At 41.6% G+C, this 19,242-nt stretch overlaps 1 protein-coding gene across 1 annotated transcript; it reads right to left on the bottom strand.

Moving 5' to 3' along the window:
• Window positions 1–4,019: 4,019 nt before the first annotated feature.
• Window positions 4,020–18,147, bottom strand: LOC129053311 (adenylate kinase isoenzyme 6-like). The gene is given in 2 exon segments (XM_054545376.2): window positions 4,020–4,582; window positions 18,080–18,147. Coding segments are annotated over 2 exon segments (615 nt in total). The 3' UTR covers window positions 4,020–4,035.
• Window positions 18,148–19,242: the final 1,095 nt, after the last annotated feature.

Raw genomic sequence — 19,242 nt, 5'->3', positions numbered from 1 at the left:
AACAGAAAAAAGTTCTACAGATATGTTTCATAGCAATGTAAATATGCTCAACATGGCTAAACTGTATAAGAAATATATTTAAGATTCTCAATTTTATGTTATGTATTTTTACTACAATTAAAATTAACAACCACACCTAAGGGTAGGTGGCTCAGGTCTGTAATCCCAACACTCTGGGAGGCCAAGGTATTCACATCACTTGAGATTAAAAATTCAAGATCAGCCTGGCCCCATTTCTACTAAAAATACAAAACTTAGCCAGGCATGGTGCATGCTTTTAATCCCAGCTATTCTGGAGGCTGAAGCAAGAGAATTGCTTTAACTGGGGAGGTGGAGGTTGCAGTGAGCTGAGATTGTGCCACTGCACTTTGGGTGACAGTGCAAGACTCTGTCTTAAAAATAAATAAGACAGCTAACAGAGATAGAGCTACAAACTTTCTAAAAATTTACCATCAAACCACAAAACAGTTTCTTTCACACTAAGATATTATAAGATAAAGATGTTGAAATTAAGACAATTTCCATGAATATCACCTAGACAGAATCAATTGTTGGCCACCAGCCAAGAAGAAAAATATACAAATCATAAACAAAATAGTGGTAATGTTTAAACACGCAAACACTTAGATAATTATATTGACAAAGGAAGTAGACCTGATTCATACTTGACTTTTGCCTCACACTGTATTAAGATGTACAGAGTTGACAATTGTCATACAAAATTATAGAATATAAATTAAAACTAAAAACAGTAAACTGATGTATGGTGGCCTGCCCTAAAAAAATGAAACAGATACAAAATTGCAAACAAAGTTGAAATTAACATTAACCCCCAAAATTCTGATTTGAATACTGCAATTCAAAACCATAATAAATAGGTAGAAACTAGAAACACAACTGATGTGAGGCAGGCTACTCTGAAAAATACAGAAATATAAAATACAAAATTAATGAAGAGCAACTTTAACCCATAAAATCCTCAATAAACAAAGAAAAAATTCTAGATAACTACAATTTTCAACTCTAACTGTGCATCCATGAAAAGCATTAATTTTGAATTGTTTCATACAGTTAAGGCAACAACATTTCAAAGAAAACCCATCATAATTATTTATAAGGAGCTTTGATGAGAAAGTTTTTAAAAAAGCATTTAAGTAATACTAAAGACACTTTTAAATTATGCTTCTGATACATTGATTTGTTGCTGCTTTGTTTTCCCTTTTTTTTTTTTTTTTTGAGATAGAGTTTTACTCTAGTTTCCCAGGCTGGAGGGCAATGATCTTATCTCGCCACAACCTCCACCTCCCAGGTTCAAGCTACTCTCCTGCCTCAGCCTCCTGAGCAGCTGGAATTAGAGACATGTGCCACCACACTCAGCTAATTTTGTATTTCTAGTACAGATGCGGTTTCTCCATGTTGGTCAGGCTGCTTGTCTCAAACTTCTGACCTCAGGTGATCCGCCTGGCTTGGCCTCCCAAAGTGCTGGGATTACAGGAATAAGGCACCATGCCCGGCCCTTTGCTGCTTTTCTTACAAAATAATAAGGGTGTAATCTAGCCTTTAGAAGAAAAGTCTTACATTTCTAGATATAATAATTATATATGTTTTAAATACAGTATAAAGAATTGATATATAAAATACAATTGGGAATAAGTTTTGCTCTTATTCAGGTAAAAGTTGAGGAAACTGGAAGAAAATGCTAGTAATAACATTGTGCCTAATGTCAATGAAACTTACAAGACAAATATTTTAATAAGTTACATAATTATATACAATATATATATTTGAGAATGTTTCATTGTTTTATTTATGTATTCATTTTTTTTGAGGCAGAACCTCACTGCTGCCCAGGCTGGTGTGCAATGGAAGGATCTTGGCTCATTGCAAACTCCACCTCCCAGTTTCAAGTGATTCTCTTTCCTCAGCCTCTCAAGTAACTATGATTAAAGGTGCATGCCACCACATCTGGCTAATTTTTGTACTTTTAGTAGAGTTGAGGTTTCACTATGTTGGCCAGGCTGGTCTCAAACTCTTGGCCTCATGATTTGCCCACCTCTGCCTCCCAAAATGCTGGGATTAAATGCATGAGCCACCATGCCAGGCCTTGAGCATGCTATTGTAGAACTGAAACTAAGATTACAGACAAATTACAGACATATGACAATTCAGAAAGTGACAACACAGTTATGATAATCTTAATGTTAAAGAAGACAGAATCACAAAATAATAAGTGAGAAATAAGATAATAATTGGAAATTCAATGTATGTAGAGCAATGTTCTAATTTCCCCAGTGGGAAAAGTTTTTGTAAGAAATCCATAAAATGAATACATACAATAAACCGTATTACATTACAGTAGATACTATTGGCATGTAGAGTTTAAATTTTTAAGATTAGGTCCTGATAAGAAAAAAGAATTCTCCATAAAATAATTTTCTTATATTTAACAAGATACTTTTGCACATAAAGATTTTCCATCAACTTTTTTGTAGAATTATGTTTTAAATCTTCATAGGATGTGAAATTATAAAGCAGAAACGTGTCATCTCTCTCTAGTGTTCCTGAAATTTCATTTTTTATTGTATAATCCCATTTATATGAAATATCCAGAATATGCAAATCCATAGAGACAGAAAGCAGACTAGTAACTGCAAAGGGAGGAGTAGGAAAGAATTGAGAGTGACTGCTAAAGCGTATAGGATTTTCCTTTATCATCACTGCCTCCCCCACTGTGTTGACAGTCATAACCTTGCTAGTAAGCTAAAAATCAATGGATTGTATATTTCATTTGTTTGTTTTTAGAGTCTAAAGTCTCACTATGTTGCCTAGGCTGTTCTTGAACTCCTGCCTCAAGCAATTCTCCACCTCAGCCTCCCCAGCTGCTGGGATTATGGGCATAAGCCACCATATCCAGTTCTGAATCACTTCAAAATTGTAAATTTTATTGTATGATATGTATATCTCAGCTAAAAATAAAAGAGAACAGGGAGTTCTGTACTGATATGATATAATCTACAAATATATTAATTAAAAAATGAGAGGTACAGAATAGTGTGTGCCATGTACTACTATATTCTTAAAAAAATTATACACATATATATATATATATATACACTGTCCTGGCATAAAAACTCTCAAAAGACATATGGGAAACCAGTAACATTATTTCCTAAAGCGAAGGATCCTGGAGTGCCTGTGGATATTGTGGTCTGGAAGGGAGACCTAACTTTTCAACTTGCTCTTTTGTACCTTTTAAATTTTGTATAGAGTACTACACTTCCATTATTTTTTAATTTATGGAAAGAAAAAAGGAATACTCTGATGCTTTCTCTTTAGTCTTTGGTTTTATTTTAAGAGATCATCTGCATTTTTTTCTGTAATAAACTTAACATATCCACCCATTTTGTCAGATTTATTTATTCCTTAGTGATGTGTTTTAAAAGTACAGTTTTTGTCTCAATCCTTAATAATACTATATTCATTGTATTTCAGGTGTTTGGGTTTCTCATGGAGAAAAAGAAACACAGGCATAAACCTCTATACTATCAACCTGCTAGTCCTGCACATGATTTGAATAAAGTGTTACTGATACTTGAACAATTTCTATGATGTCCGCAGAGTAATATCAACAAGAATCATTATAAAGTAGCTGGCCTTATAAGTCAAGAGTTATGATATTTGACCACTGTTAATCCATTTCTAGATCTGATCTAGATTATTTTCTTAATTATTTATTTATTTATTTATTTTTATTTCTTTTGTGAAGGAGTCTCACTCAGTTGCCCAGGCTGGATTGCAATGGTGCGATCTCAGCTCACTGCAAGCTACGCATCCCTGGTTCATGCCATTCTCCTGCTTCAGCCTCCTGAGAAGCTAGGACTATAGGCACCCACCACCATGCCCCGGCTAATTTTTTTTTTTTTTTGTATTTCTACTAGAGATGGAGTTACACCGTGTCAGCCAGGATAGTCTTGATCTCTTGACCTGGTGATCCACCCACTTGGGCTCCCAAAGTGTGAGGATTACAGGCTTTAGCTACTGCACCCATCCAATCTGATCTACATTATTTTCTGGCTCTTCTGGTATATTGCTGGGCAACTGATGCACGATTTCTTCCTTGTGGGATGTTGTGGCTTCTTCATAAAGGACTTGAATAATCTCACACTGAATATTGTCTGTTAGAGTCTTCTCATTATAACCCCTTGTTTCAAGTCTTTCATACAATACATTGGTATCCGTCCTCAGCACAAAAACTACATGAAACCAGCATTTAGGGAAGAAATCAAAACAGTGGTAATCAACAATAACTCCACCTTCTCTCATTTGGTTATCTAACTCATCAACTACTCTGTTTTCATCTAAAATGTGACAATCATACTCTTCATCATAGCCATCATACAGTTGCTCCTATCAAGATAAATCACCCACATCAATGTATTTCAGTCCTGATATTGATGCAAGTTCTTTGCCTACTATGGTTCTTCCAACCCGTGAGGTACTGGTAAGCAGGATGCTGAGAAGCAATGACGGCTTGCCGCGATGGCTCTGAGTGCCTTGCACACATGTCCTTTGCACTATTGTTCTTGGAATTTCCAAACGAAATCCCAATGCCTCTCAATACCTCCACAACACCCTTCACACATCTTTGACTTGAGAAACCACATATTTATTTAAAAATTACATAACATAGAGGTCTCCAGAAATGTGCGCAGATTTCTCCAGATTCCCAAAACTAATGAAAACTAGTCAGATCATGTAGGTTCTTACAGATTCTGGGAGGACTTTGGTTTTCAGTGTGAATGCACTGGAAGATTCTGGGAGGGAGAAAGGAAGCCATAGAAGATTGAAGAGCATAGTAAGCATGGGACAGGAACATGTTTCTCTGTGACAGCAAGAAAAATAAAATTAGGCTTTTCTAAAACAATTTCCATTAGAACAGAGATGACCAAACCATATTTAAACTCTGGCTTTCTCTGTGACCTTTGGACCTCTCCCATGGTTTACATGCTCATTTTTTTTCACCTTGCTTTGTATATGGTTGTTGCCTCCTCTCTTTTCACAATGCAGGAATTTTTTCTTTGCTACAGACTATCCACCAGAGTTTTTTTTTCTTCCCCACAATAGTAATTGGGCTCACCAGAAAATGCCAAACTCCCAGCATCTTCATCAGGAAAGAATTAAAGCTGTAGTGTATGTGTTGAAATGTTTTTCCTTTCAAGAGATTGCCTAATGAATAGACATGGAGTGCTGAAGGACATGATGGAGTCATACAGACAACAGTTGTGTCTGATGAGAAGAAAGAAAACTGCAGCACTAGAGAGGCTGCAATACCACAGACAGTCAACTGGGGAAGAAAATAGGTAATCAATCTAAAAACAATGAAACAAATTATCTTTAACTGAGAACTACACCCAGATTTATAGAAGACATACCGAGAATGCATCTGTGAAGTGCCCAGAATCTATAGCCTGGCTGATTGCTGTCAATATCCCCCTTTACTAAGGTAGGGTTTTTTTTTTTTTTTTTTTTTTTGAGAAAGAGTTTTGCTATGTAGCCCAGGCTGGAGTACAGTGGAGCAATCTCAGCTCACTGCAACCTCCATCTCCTGGTTTCAAGCGATTCTCTTGTCTCAGTCTCCTTAATGGCTGGGATGAGAGGTGCACACCACAATGCCCAGCTAATTTTTTTGTATTTTCAGTAGAGACGGGTTTTGCTATGTTAGCCAGGCTGGTCTCAAAATTCTGGCCTCAAGTATCTGCACGTCTTGGACCCCAAAGTGCTGGGATAACAGGATGAGCAACTGTGCCCAGCCATGGCAGGCTTTAAATGCTAGATTTGATGTACATTGTATAATTTTCCAGATCTTATAAAAAAATTACAATTCATATGAAGAAGGTGGGAAATACTCTTCACTGGAAGAAACAGAATAAATATCCAAAAGTTGACTCTTAAGAAATGAAGATTTTTGCATATCTGATAAAGAATTAAAAACAATTAAAAGTTCTTAGTGAACAAAAATAAAACAAAAATAAACAATTGAATAATATTTAAAAATAATAAATGACCAAAATGTGATATCAACAAAGAGATGAAACCTTTTTCTAAAAACCCAACAGAAATTGTGGCATTGAAGGATCTAATAACTGGCATTTACAAATTCACTACAGAGACACAATAGCAAAAAATGGAGCAAAAAAAGAATCAGAAAATTAAACATATATTATTCACAAATATTTAGGCCTGGAAACTAGTTTTTGGAAAAAAATGAGTGTGAAATATGAGACTTACTGGACATCATCAAGTAAACCAATATATTCAGGGAAAGAGTCTTATAAAAAGAATATAGGAAGAAAATGACATAAATGTTATTTGGGAGAAAAAGAGGGGATGCTGAGAACCTTACATGTTTCTGTGATGAAACAAAAAATACTAGTAACCAAGAATAATTGATCTGGAAAACACTGTACTTCAAAAATTAGAAAAAATAAAACGTTTTTAAGTTTAAAATAAAAAATCTAAGGTTGCTTACTACTAGAATAACCCTAGAAAAAAATGCTTAGGATAGTCAATTATGTTGAAACATTAAATGATGCTGGACAGCATCATAAAGCCATAAGAAAATATAAAGCTCTCTGTTAAATATAAATATATACACTGATATAAAATTTGCTGTTGTAATAATAATGGTGTATAAAATTCTTAAATCTCTGTGAAAATACACACAATATATAGCGATATAATTTGTAACATTAGTAAGAGAGTGGTGGAAGTTAAAATCAATGTATTTTGTATGCTGTTAGCTTGAAGTTGAAGGCAAAAGCTGTTTGCCCTGGGGACCTTAACACTGGGCAAGGGATGAGATAAAGCTGCCATATTGTCTCCCTTAGTTTTTCCATCACCCTCTATTCTGCATAGGGATTTTTCTTGGTCTGCAAGAATAGTCAGTGTGGCCAGGCTCTGTTCTGCACAGACAGACAGGTGTAGGTAGGCATGGCATGTATAGAGGGGGCCTGGGATTCTAAAAAGAATTAAATACTCAAAAAATGGAAAACTGAGAATTTTGGGAAAGATTCTCAGGGCTTTGGGCTGGGGAAATCGCAAGTCCTTGCTTCCAGCCATGCGGTTTCTTATCGGAGTTGTTGGGGTCATGTGCCTGCAGGTGTGCCTTAGGGAGACGTTGCAGGAGATTTAGCCAGTGCTTATTGTCCATGAAGAAATGTGTCACTGCACCTGCTTCTCACTGCAAGTGAACAGCAACATGCCAAAACACTTCCCAGGGCTGCAAAACAGTGAGGAGATGCAGGAGGTCTTGGGGCTGTGTATGAGGGAAGGCTGGATTGGAAGTTGGGTAGAATGCCCAGAGGAGGGACCCCTAAAGAAGGGCCAGGCAGCACTTCCCCAATCCTTGGAGGTCTTGTGTCACAGATAAGCATGTGAATGTAGGGTTGGAGCACAGACCTCCTTCTCAGCCTGTCACACCAACACCTTATAACTTCATAGCCCACAAGTTAAAGAGCGGAGTTGTGATTCTAAAAAAATCCGGCAGTACCAAGCCAGGCTTGATATCAGCCCAATCAAATTCTGTAAAGATAAATGATGTCTTGTGGGAAAAAAAAAAAAACTTAAAAAGATTCACAGTATTTGAGTGAAGAAATATGCCCAGTACAGCACCAATTGCTGTGGTGAGATTCACCTGGTTGTAAAGCAAAATCTCTCATGTACTCATATTCCCTGGGGAAAAGCCACTCATGTTCCCAGGGTTTACCTGCTTGCTAAGAGGAATTGTGGAAAAGATTTGTAGCTCAATGGTGCCCGTAGTTGATCACAGAACCTTTCTTCTTTCCCAAAACAGCCACCATTAAAATTCAGTGAAACACACACTGGAAGATAGTCCTGAAGTTGGAGGCCCTGGGGAGTCCTCAGCACACCCCTGCATTAGGGCTGCCCAAAAAGGCAGCTCTAAATACTCCACCTACCCAAGACACTAGTGGACAAAAAGCAGTTAGCCTTGTCTGCTCCTCAAGACCCACATGTGATTCAGAGGGATTTGGCAGAAGATTCTTCATAAGAAAGGATCTCTGCCCACCAGCAGACAGGAGAGTGTGTTTCTGTGAGAGTGTGTGTGTGTGTGTGTGTTGAAATTAGAACCCCAACTAATGTGTCCGTTATGGAATTTGAAAATGGAAGCCTAAAGTTGAAAATTAAAATCACCCAAGAAAGCATCTTGCAAACTATCTGTGCTAGATGCGATGTTTTAGGGTACAGGGCCCAGGTAACATCCTACATCCCTCTCCCTGAAAGAGCTACACACACTATTCAAGGCCTGCTTCCACATAAGCCACTTCCAAGAGCAGCTTAAGAGCCTGGACCCATCTGCCAACTTCAGCAGGGCTGACTAAACTGCTTGTTTTTCCCGAGTATCTTCTCCAATGACCTGAGAGGTGGGGGAGACATTGGGGCCAGGATTGAAAAGAGGGAAGGGGAGCATGGAGGCCAGAGGCTGAGGACCAGGTTTTCCCACCTGGAGGGGTCTGGCCTAGAGGCACTCAAACCAGGGTCAAATTTAGGTGGAGACAGCTGGCCTTGGGTGGCCCTGTGCTACCACCAGCCTTGAGTCCCTCAAACAGTAGGAAGTGAAAGAATGGCTTGGAGATGAGCCTCACTGACTGTGTGCCTCCTGAGTACATCCTGCCAGTGACCCAGGAGGGACCATGGTGTCTCCAGAGCCAAGACTGGAAGGTGGAACTCCCAAAGGGAGCAAAGAAGAGGGTCCTAGGTGAGATGAAGGGCTTATTTCTACTTGACCATTCTTGAAGCGCTTTCAGTGCCAAAAAGTGATTAGCATGAGCATCTGGAACCCACTTTCTGGAAACTGCAAGATGCAAGGGGATTTCATGTACCTCTTTGTAATTACAGACTAGTACAAGAAGGGCCCCATCACTGCATCCACATGGGGCTTTTACTGGGTCCGGTAAGTCTCTGCCAGCTCCCCACAAACTCCTGGGATGTCATTTTTTCTGGGTCTGTGGACACACAACCAGGGCACTTGCTCAGTGCCCACTTCCTCCTTGTAGGCCTACAGCCAATTGCTCAACCCCAAGCCCACTAGCCCTTGCTTCCTAAGCCATTCCCCACTGGAGCTGCTCAAGTACCACAGCCTGAACTTCATAAAACACTTTGTCATGCCAAGAAAGAAAAGGTAAGGCTGCCAGGTATGGTGTCTCATGCCTGTAATCCCAAAACTTTGGAAGGCCAAGGTGGGCAGATCACAAGGTCAGGAGTTTAATATCAGCCTGGCCAATACAATGAAACTCCATCTCTACTAAGAATGCAAAAATTAGCTGGGCATGGTGATGCATGCCTGTAGTCCCAGCTGCTCGGAGGCTGAGGCAGAAGAATTTCTTGAACCCGGGGGGTGAAGGTTGCAGTGAGCTAAAATCATGTTGTTTCACTCCATTCTGGGTGACAGAGTGAGGATTCTTCTCAAAGAATAGAATAGAATAGAATAGAAGAGAAGAGAAGAGAAGAGAAGAGAAGAGAAGAGAAGAGAATAGAATAAAATAGAATAGACAAAATAAAATAGAGTAAAATATAAAATAAAATATAAAATAAAATAAAATAAAATGTAATGTCACTGTTTCATCTCCCCCTGATATGTGTCAAGTTACAGGGGCTTATGGGATGAACCAGCCAGCCAAAACTCCAGAGTTTCTGCCAAACAATCTACCCCCACTGCTTGAGTTCCCTCTAGGGAGCTGTCAGTATGACAGGGGGCATCCCTGAGAGTGGTGGCCATTTGCTCCTATCTGACCTCAGTGCAGATTATCGGGGCAAGAAGATCCTACAGCAGATGGAAGTCTCAGAGAAGTAGCTTATGGCAGTGTTCTGGGCTCAGTGGGCTGTGTATCTCCCTCTCCCCTAATTGTCACGAATTCCAGAACCACACACTCACCCAGATCACTGCTCCATTGCATGTGTGCAGCTGGATGGCTACCCAGGCAGAGGCTGCCATAGACCGCATGCACACAGAGAATGCCTACACCTTGAGGCTGTACTATGAGGAGAACATTCCTGAACAGGGTCATGCAGACTGATCCTGCCCTCAGTGTCTAGTACCCCCTTCCTCCTGTGTACCAGACAGAATTCTGTGCACTTTCCTGGAGGCTCCATGCTGGGTCTGTTCATTTGGAAGTTTGAGGTTGTCCATAGGCAGGTAACAAAAGAGACTTCTCCTCCATTTGGAAAAAAAAAGAAAGAAAGAGAAGGGAGACTTCTCAGAGCACATTGTGGGGCACAGGCTGAGCCTTTGCCTCCCTCCCTTGTCCCTCTATGGTCCCAGGACTGAAACAAGGAGCTGCAGACAATGAGGGAACTGCTCTGCAAGAACTAGCCTGAGTGGCTGCTTCAAAAAAGAACCACAATCAAAGTGCCTACAGACTCTAGTGACTGACTGGCAGCCTCAGTCCCACCTACCATCTGCAGGCAGGTTTTCTTGCTGACAGAATGAAACCAAGGAAAGCAGGAATGAATCCAGCCTTCTCAGTCACCCCGAAGGCTGTCTGGGGTTCCCTGCAAGGCCTTCTAGCTTTCTGCTTCTTGGAAGACCACCCAAGCATCTCTTTCTGGCCTTGGAGACTTTGATTCTCTGGAAGGAGAAGGCCCTACATTTCACTAGGCTAAGCGGCCAGGTCCATCCAGCTCTCCCCCTTCAATAACAACCAATGGGCTCTCACCTGGGCACACACTGCCCAACCTTGGCCCTTCTAAGGCAGGAGATCATTTGTCTTACAGGTTCAGCTTACTAGGGCATAAAAGTTATCAGTGCTGTTATTAAGATTGAGAAATTAGGGGGAAAGAGTTGCCTTGAAAAATTTCCCCTAATCTTACCTTGGAGATCATCAGCACCGGTGACAGCATAGGCAGGGCTGCTGAGGATGCTGGGGGAGAGTGCCCAGCCTGTCCAGTAAGCTGGTCCTTGCCAGAGGTGGCTCATGACCCAGGCCCTGAAAGAAGCAGACAGACATCCCAGCAAGGAGCTGGGGTGTATAGATCAGGGCAGCCCAGGCACACTGATGGTGGCTTGGCACTACCTCCCATCAAGAGGTGTCACCACAGCTGACCCTTGGAGCCAGGGGGTGATTTTCAATGTGTGCAAGGCAGTCAGCTCCATCAGCTGTACAGCCTTCAGCACTCACTTCACCTTGGACATCTCACCAGAAAGCAGTGGGTACCGGCCAATGGAGAAGCTTTGCAAAGTGGGACAGAGCATCATGGGTTAGGGGATCTGGGGCCTGCCTGCTCATCTGAGCATTGCTTCCTGAGGGTGTGCTTTGCAACCAAACAGTGACTGTTTTCATGTTGTCTATTTATTTATGGGTTTAAAGTATCCTAATATTTCATTTATACTAGTTTCAGGCTTGTATTTGTGTATTTGTAAACATTTTATTAGAAGAAAGATGGCTTCAGACAACAAAATTTTAGAAGATCTTAAGGTGGCATAGACTTTCATGACACAACAGCTACTGTTGACCTCTTTTTGCTACCTTTGTGCAACGTATACACAGAAAGTGCAGCCAGAGGTGATGAGGCCAAGTGTCTAGAGCAGAACTGCCTGGGCTTGCTTGCTTGTCTGCCATCAGATGGACTCTGGCTGTGAGGCGGTGCCCACCCTGGATCTACACCCCCCACCCCCTCTCCTGAGTAACCAACACAAGGCAGTGCTAATTAGCGGGTGAGTGATGGGCATCAGGCACCCCAATACCATCTGGGAAGATTTGAACATCATCTAGGCTGGGGCTGTGGGGGGCAGGAGCTGTGGCTCTCTTCACTTGTTATGGCACCACCCACAGATGCATCTGCCCTGTGCTGTTTCTCCAGGAATCAGCTGCCCGTGGTCCTGAGCCTGTCATGCCATGCCTGCTACCTCACACTGCTTGTGTTTGAAAAAAACATCCTGAGATGGTACTGCTGGATGTGAGCACTGGCAAGAGGACAGCACCTATGTCCTGGGGGATTAGGAGCTGACCAGATAGCTCCAGAATGCCTCTAGAACAAGTGGGGGCTGGTTCTGCAATTAATGACATCTCCCAAAAGATGTGTTGGCAATGGCTCAAGGAATATTTGATGCAGAGGTCTAAATGAAGACACATGAATGGAGTGTGTGGATATCAGTTAGCAGCTGGCAAACAGGTGCCTCCAAAGCCTCATCCTCCAACAACTGTGGAACATGCCCAAGCCATGAGTGTATACACCTAGAGTGAATACATCTGGCTGCTGCTTTTGCTGCCATTATCCCCAAGCTCAATCTCACTTAAAATTTGGATTTTAAATAGAAAAGATAAGAGGCTTTTCTGTGTTCTGGAATAGGAAGCCAGGGATCTGTGTAGGGGTGGCACTAGGTGCACATTAGTTTTGTGACAGGATGAGAGTTGCAGTGGTTTTTTTAATCATGATAGGCCTGGTCTGGTTGTAACTCTGAGTGATAGGGAGGGAGTCAGCAGTGGTGGACATGTAGACATCTATGTGCCCAACCCTGGCCTGCCTGCCCTCAGACATATCAAGAGGCACCACCACAGGCTCTGACTTGTCTCCTTACTCCTTGTATATCAGATGGGAATACCCAGAAGCTACTGTCTGAATGTATTATTCTCCCATTTGGACCTGAGCCACCTAACACACAGTGAGGGTGGGTGGGTGAAGGGCCCAGGGGAAAGCAGGGCTGGATCATGGATCCTGGTGGAAATTTAGAGATACAGGAGTGGTTGTCACCTCTCTGTGGAGCCCAGCTCCACACCTGATCCTTGCCACACAGCCCCATCTACAGAGACCAGCTCTGGCAAGTTTAGGGATCCCTAAGGCCCGAGGCTGCTCCCTGTCACCCCTGTCTGTGCTCCTTATCTTTCCTGCTGTCAGAGCCCAACATGAAGGGAGAGGTTGATGCCCTGTGAGCCTGAAGGAGTTGTTTCTGTCTGGGGTTTTGCATAGAGTTACTTATGAATATGCTCTGTCCAGATACAATATTTCAAAGGAAGTGAGCATGAACTAGCAAGTGCAGCAACCCCATACTTGATAAATAAATTTTTCTTGTCTTTAAACCATCACATTTTCATTTCACATTGGAATAAGGGAAGTGAAACCTGCTGCAGCAGCCTCACCCATGTGCTCTGTAACCCAGACTCATTTGGTTGTGAGGGCTGTTGTCAGAAATGTTATGAAAAGAAGAATATGTATAAATTTAATCAAATGTAAAATTATGCTTATAATGTCATTTATGTGGGAGATAAGAGGGTGGAGTAACAGGCACTTAGTAGGAGTTTACCCAACTGTCACTTACCAGGCTCATGAGTGTGGCTCTGGGGAACCTCACCTGACATTGGTGACAGAAGAGAAAAAGCCAGCATGAAGGCTAGGTGGGGGAGAGGTGCCAGGTTGTGGGGCTAGGCCCTGGGCATGCTAAGCCTGTTAGGTCACTGGACATCTAACTGCCCAGGCACTGGCCCTTGACACATGAGTTGAGGTAAGAGGATTGGGCAGCACTCTTCAGGAGTCACACTGTGCTGGGAGAATGGAGGAGAATCTACAACTGGCCATCCTAGGGTAGGTTTTAGAGTGATCTGGACACTCTTGGAGAGCTAATGAGATGGGAGGAAGGCAGTCCCTCAGGTGCATCTGATGACTGGAGCCTATGGTGCTCGGGGGGGAGGGGGTGTCTGTGGGGGTGGCATGACCCTATGAGAGGAAGAGTTTACAGCTTTTACAGCTGGTGGCTGTTGTTCAGCAGTCCCTCCTCAGAGCAAGCATGTCATCAGCCACGTGTATAAGTGAATGTCTTTTGAAGTGTTTAGAGAGTGCTCTATGTCTTAGAAATTCCTTTCCCCTGGCCTTGTCCAGTGAACACAGTTCACACAGCTAACACCTGTTCTTGAGATGTCTTCACCATGCAAATCTGAGAATGGATTGGGTTTAGTTACCATTCTGCCTTCTCCTCACCTGAGAGGCCTATTTTCTTTGGTTGATTCCTTAAGTATATTACTGTCGGTCACCTTTTGACAACTCCTATGACAAGTGGCTGTTGTTTCATTAAAAAAAAAAAAGAAGGCTATGAATGTGAAACCCTCCTCTTCTACTCTCTTTCTCTTAGGTGAAAGATTTTCTTTTTTAAAAAAGGGTACATAGTGGTATCCCAGCAGGCGTAGTGTGAGAACTGACTTGTGCTAGGCTATGGTGTCATTGTGGATGGGCACTTCTTCAAGATGGAAAACCAAGTCTCACTGAGTTGCAAGAGCCATACTAGCCTTTCTCCACATCCCCCACTGTGGGCTTTCACTTATCTCCCATGATTGAATTTTTTAACATACATATTTTTATATATATACACACACACATACATACAAATACAGGTCTCACTCTGTCACCCAGGCTGCAGTGCAGTGGCTGAATCATGGGACACTCTAGCCTCAAACTCTTCAGCTCAAGTGATGCTTCCACCTCAGCCTCTCAAGTAGCTAGGACTGCAGGCAAGCAACGCTACACCCAGACAATTTGTAAATCTTTTTCTAGAGACTGAGCATACTTATGTTGCCCAGAATAGTCTTGAACTTCCGGGATCAAGCAATCATCCCACATTCAACTCCCAAAGTTTTTAGATTGCAGCTGTGAGCTACCAAACTCAGCCAAAAATATATTTTTTAAAGAACCGTTACATCCAAATTATGAGTTATGATCGCACCACTGCTCTCCAGCCTGGGCACCAGAGCAAGACCTTATATCCAAAAACAAAGCAAAATGAAACAAAAAAAATACTTACAACAAAATTAAACTTTGAAGATTGTGTCATCTGTGTGTAGCCCTGCCCTCCAAGCTATCAGAGTTAAATATAATGATTATTGAGAAAACAGTTAGATAGTATTAAGAAATTTCTGTATATTCTCCAGCTGAGACTGAGGTATTCTAAATGTGGCCCAAATATTTTCTCACCACTACCTTCAGAATCTAACCTAGCAAGTCAAATCAGAGAACCTGCAGAGGACAGTTGGTCATTTTCAAGTAGAAAGAGAATTATCCCCTCGACGAGTTGGTGGGTGCAGCACACCAGCATAGCACATGTATACATATGTAACTTACTTGCACATTGCGCACATGTACCATAGAGTCTAAAGTATAATAATAATAAAGGAAAAAAGAAAGAGAATTACCCCCATTAATAAGAGTAATACAGTGATTCTCAAAAACAGAAATCAAACTGAGATGCAGCACAGTCAGGTCACAACTACCGTGGCATAACCTCCTCACACAGAATGGTTGAGGAGCCTTTCTTAGATTTACAAATTTGGGCAATATAATTCTCGCTTATTTATTCCCAGCCCTTGCTTCCCACCTGATTCCCTATGGCCACCTCACGATGTGGTCAGCAATGGTGTGCAGTGTGGTAAGAGAGGGGCTCAGGGATGGGACGAGGGTCTTTACTACCTTATCAAAATGCTTAAAAAGTTGTGAAAAAAGTGTCCACATGTTCTACTTCCTACCTTTAAATAGCTGCTAAGATGTGTTATGCAACAGATCAAGGAAGGGGAAGAACAAATGCATTTCAAGTCTCAGCTCACTTCTTAATTAGCTGTGATACTCTGGACATGTGACTCCAACTATTTGAGCCTGTTTGCCTGTTCACCCAAGACAATCCTAAGCAAAAATAACAAAGCTTGAGTCATCATGCTACCCAACTTCAAACTATATTACAAAGCTATAACAGCCAAAACAACATGGTACTAGTACAAAACAGATATATAGACCAATGGAACAGAACAGACACCTCAGAAATAGCACCATGCATCTACAACCATCTGATCTTTAATAAACCTGACCAAAACAAACAAAGTGGGAAAGAAATTCCTATTTAACAAATGGCGCTGAAAAAACCAGCTAGGAATATGCAGAAAACCGAAACTGGACCCCTTTCTTACATCTTATACAAAGATTAACTCAAGATGGATTAAAGTTTTTTTGTTTCGTGGGTTTTTTTTTGAGATGGAGTCTCACTTTTTTGTCCAGGCTGGAGTAGAGTGGATTGATCTCTGCTCAATGCAACCTCCATTTTCAAATAGAAAGGGAAATACCTTTCTAGCAATTCTCCTGCCTCAGCCTCCTTAGTAGCTGAGATTACAGGCACCCACCCCTACATCTAGATAAATTTTTGTATTTTTAGTAGAAACAGAGTTGCACCATGTTGACCAGGCTGGTCTCGAACTCCTGACCTTGTGATTCGCTTGCCTCAGCCTCCTAAAGTGCTCAGATTACAAGGGTGAACCACTGCACCTGGCTGGATTAAAGTCTTAAATGTAAAAACCCAACCCATAAAAACTCTAGAAGAAAACCTAGGCAATACCATTCAGGACATAGTCATGGACAAAGACTTCATGACTAAAATATTGAAAGCAATTGTAACAAAGAAAAATTGACAAATTAGATCCAATTAAACTAAAGAGCTTCTGCACTGCCAAAGAAGCTGTCATCAGTGTGAACAGGCAGCCTACAGAATGGGAGAAAATTTTTGCAGTCTATCCATCTGACAGAGGTTGAATATCCAGAATCTAGAAGGAACATAAACAAATTCACAAGAAAAAAACAAACAAACAATACCAGGAGAAAGTGGGCAAGGGATATTAACAGACTCTTCTCAAAAGAAGACATTTGGCTGGGTGAGGTGTCTCGGGCCTGTAATCCCAGCACTCTGGGAGGCTGAGGCAGGAGAACCGCTTGAAGCTGGTAAGCGGACATTGCGGTGAGCTGAGATCCCACCACTGCACTGCAGCCTGGGTAACAGAGCAACACTTCGTCTAAATAAATAAATAAGTAAATAAATAATAAAAAAGATATTTACATGACCAAAAAACATAAACCTTATTTTCACTGGTCATTAGAGAAATTCAAATCAAAACCACAATGAGATACCATCTCATGCCAGTTAGAATGGCAAGTATTTAAAAGTCAGGAACCAGCAGATGCTGGTGAGGCTGTGGAGAAATAGATATGCTTTTACACTGTTAGTGGGAGTGTAAATTAGTTCAACCATTGTGGAAGACATTGTGACAATTTCTCAAAGATCTAGGAAAAGAAATATCATTTGACCCAGCAATCCCATTACTGGGTATATACCCAAAGCATTATAAATCGTTCTACTATAAAGATACATGCACACATATGTTTATTGCAGGATTGTTTACAATAGCAAAGACTTGGAACCAACCCAAATGCCCATCAATGATAGACTGAAGAAAGAAAATTAGGCACATATACACTATAGAATATTCTGTAGCCATAAAAAATGAGTTCATGTCCTTTGCTGGGTCATAGATGAAACTGGAAATCATCGTCCTTAGCAAACTAACACAGGAACAGGAAATCCAACACCACATGTTCTCATTCATAAGTAGAAGTTGAACAGTGAAAACACATGGACACAAGGAGGGAAACATCACACACTGGGGCCTGTCTGAGAATGGTCAAGGAAAGGGACAGCATTAGGAGAAACAGCTAAAACATGTGAGGCTTAAAACACAGATGGCGGATTGATAGGTGCAGTAGAGGTGCACGGTGGCTCATGCCTGCAATCCCAGCACTTTCTGAGGAGGAGGTGGGTGGGCCATCTGAGGTCAAGAGTTTGAGATAGGTGCAGCAAACTACTATGGCACATGTAAACTTATGGAACAAACCTGCACGTTTTGCACATGTATCCCAGATTTTAATTTAAAAAAAAAAAAAAAAAAAGCACTAAGGTTGATGGGGAGTGGGGGTAGGGGAAAGCGTGGGGGTAGGGGCGGGAGTGGGTGTGCCCTGGAACTTTATCCAGTCAGTGTAGGTGGTGTGGCAACCGCCCAATCAGGCACGCAGTTGGAGAGGAAGGGAGGGCGTGGCTTCCGGCGTTTGGCAGGAACTTTTTCTCTCTCTTGTACGGGAACTTGGGAATCTTCTCCACGTTGGCAGCTCCAGGAGACTTCCTCACAGTCTCTGTTAATAGCTTACAGTCTCTGTGATGCATAGCTAAGATACGAGGACATCCTGCAAGCTGTGAAATGGTGAGTACGGGGGTTCGGCATCCCAAGAGAAGAGATCAGGCTGTGAAACCGGCAGTACGTGCTCCTCCACAGTCATCTCCGAGTCATCCGTGCAGCTTGGCGGTCAGTCCCCTGTGGCCGCAAGATGGTGGCTGGGCTAGCAGCGGGGGTCCCCGCATCCCACCTCGTGCAGTCCTGTCCTCTCCCTGTGCGGAGTTCTGCTGTGCGTCCACAGCCCCGAATACTCTCCAGATTGTTCAGGGATCCCAGTGGGTCATAAAGGCAGAAAAACCGACTCCGAGTGTGCGTGGGAGGAGCTGCGGCCCCAGGGATCTCCATTCTGTCTTATTAAAAATTAAAGGGAGTCCAGCCAGGAGCCGTGGTTCACGCCTGTAATCCCAGCACTTTGGGGGAATGAGGCAGGCGGATCACGAGGTCAGGAGATCTAGCCCATGCTGGGTAACACAGTGAAACCCCATCTCTATACATGTATGGATATATTTCCTGACCCTTAATTATATTCCATTAATGTGTATATATTGATCTCTTTTCTACAACTTGGCAGAATTTGATTATTAGTGTTAACAGTTTTATTATTACTTAGGATTTTAATTATATATGTAAAATTATAACATCTATGTGTAGAAATAAGCTTATTTATTTTCCAATTGAAATGTTTCTTTTCTTGTATTGCTCAATTATTCTCACCTGATTTGTATTGCAATTTTGATCAGAAGTAATGAACGCAGCTATGCTTGTCTTGTTCCTGATCTTAAGGAGAAAGCTTTTAGTCTTTCACCATTGCATGTAATGGTAGTTTTGAGGTTTTTTTTGGTACTTTTTAATGTTAAGGAAGTTTTAGTCTATATCTAGTTTACTAGATGCTCTTATAAAAACCTTTCGGATTATGTCAATTTTTTTCTCCATCAATTGAGATGATAATTTCTTTTTCCTAAAAATCATTCTACTGAGTTGTTATATTGCATTGACTAACTGCAGTTGTTAGAGTGAGAAAAATTGGTTTACGTCTTTTAATGTTTAAAACAATTCATCAGTGAAGCCATCTGATTCTCGACTTTTCTTGTTAGTATGATTTTGATAATTTATGCAGTCTTTTGCTAGTTACAGTTTGTATTAGACTTATTCAGGGAAATAGAAGGAATAGAACAAATATCTACCTCTATGTCAATAA

The sequence above is a fragment of the Pongo abelii genome, chromosome Y, assembly GCF_028885655.2.
Source record: "Pongo abelii isolate AG06213 chromosome Y, NHGRI_mPonAbe1-v2.0_pri, whole genome shotgun sequence".
NCBI lineage: Eukaryota > Metazoa > Chordata > Mammalia > Primates > Hominidae > Pongo > Pongo abelii.
This window is presented reverse-complemented; position numbering and strand designations above follow the sequence as displayed.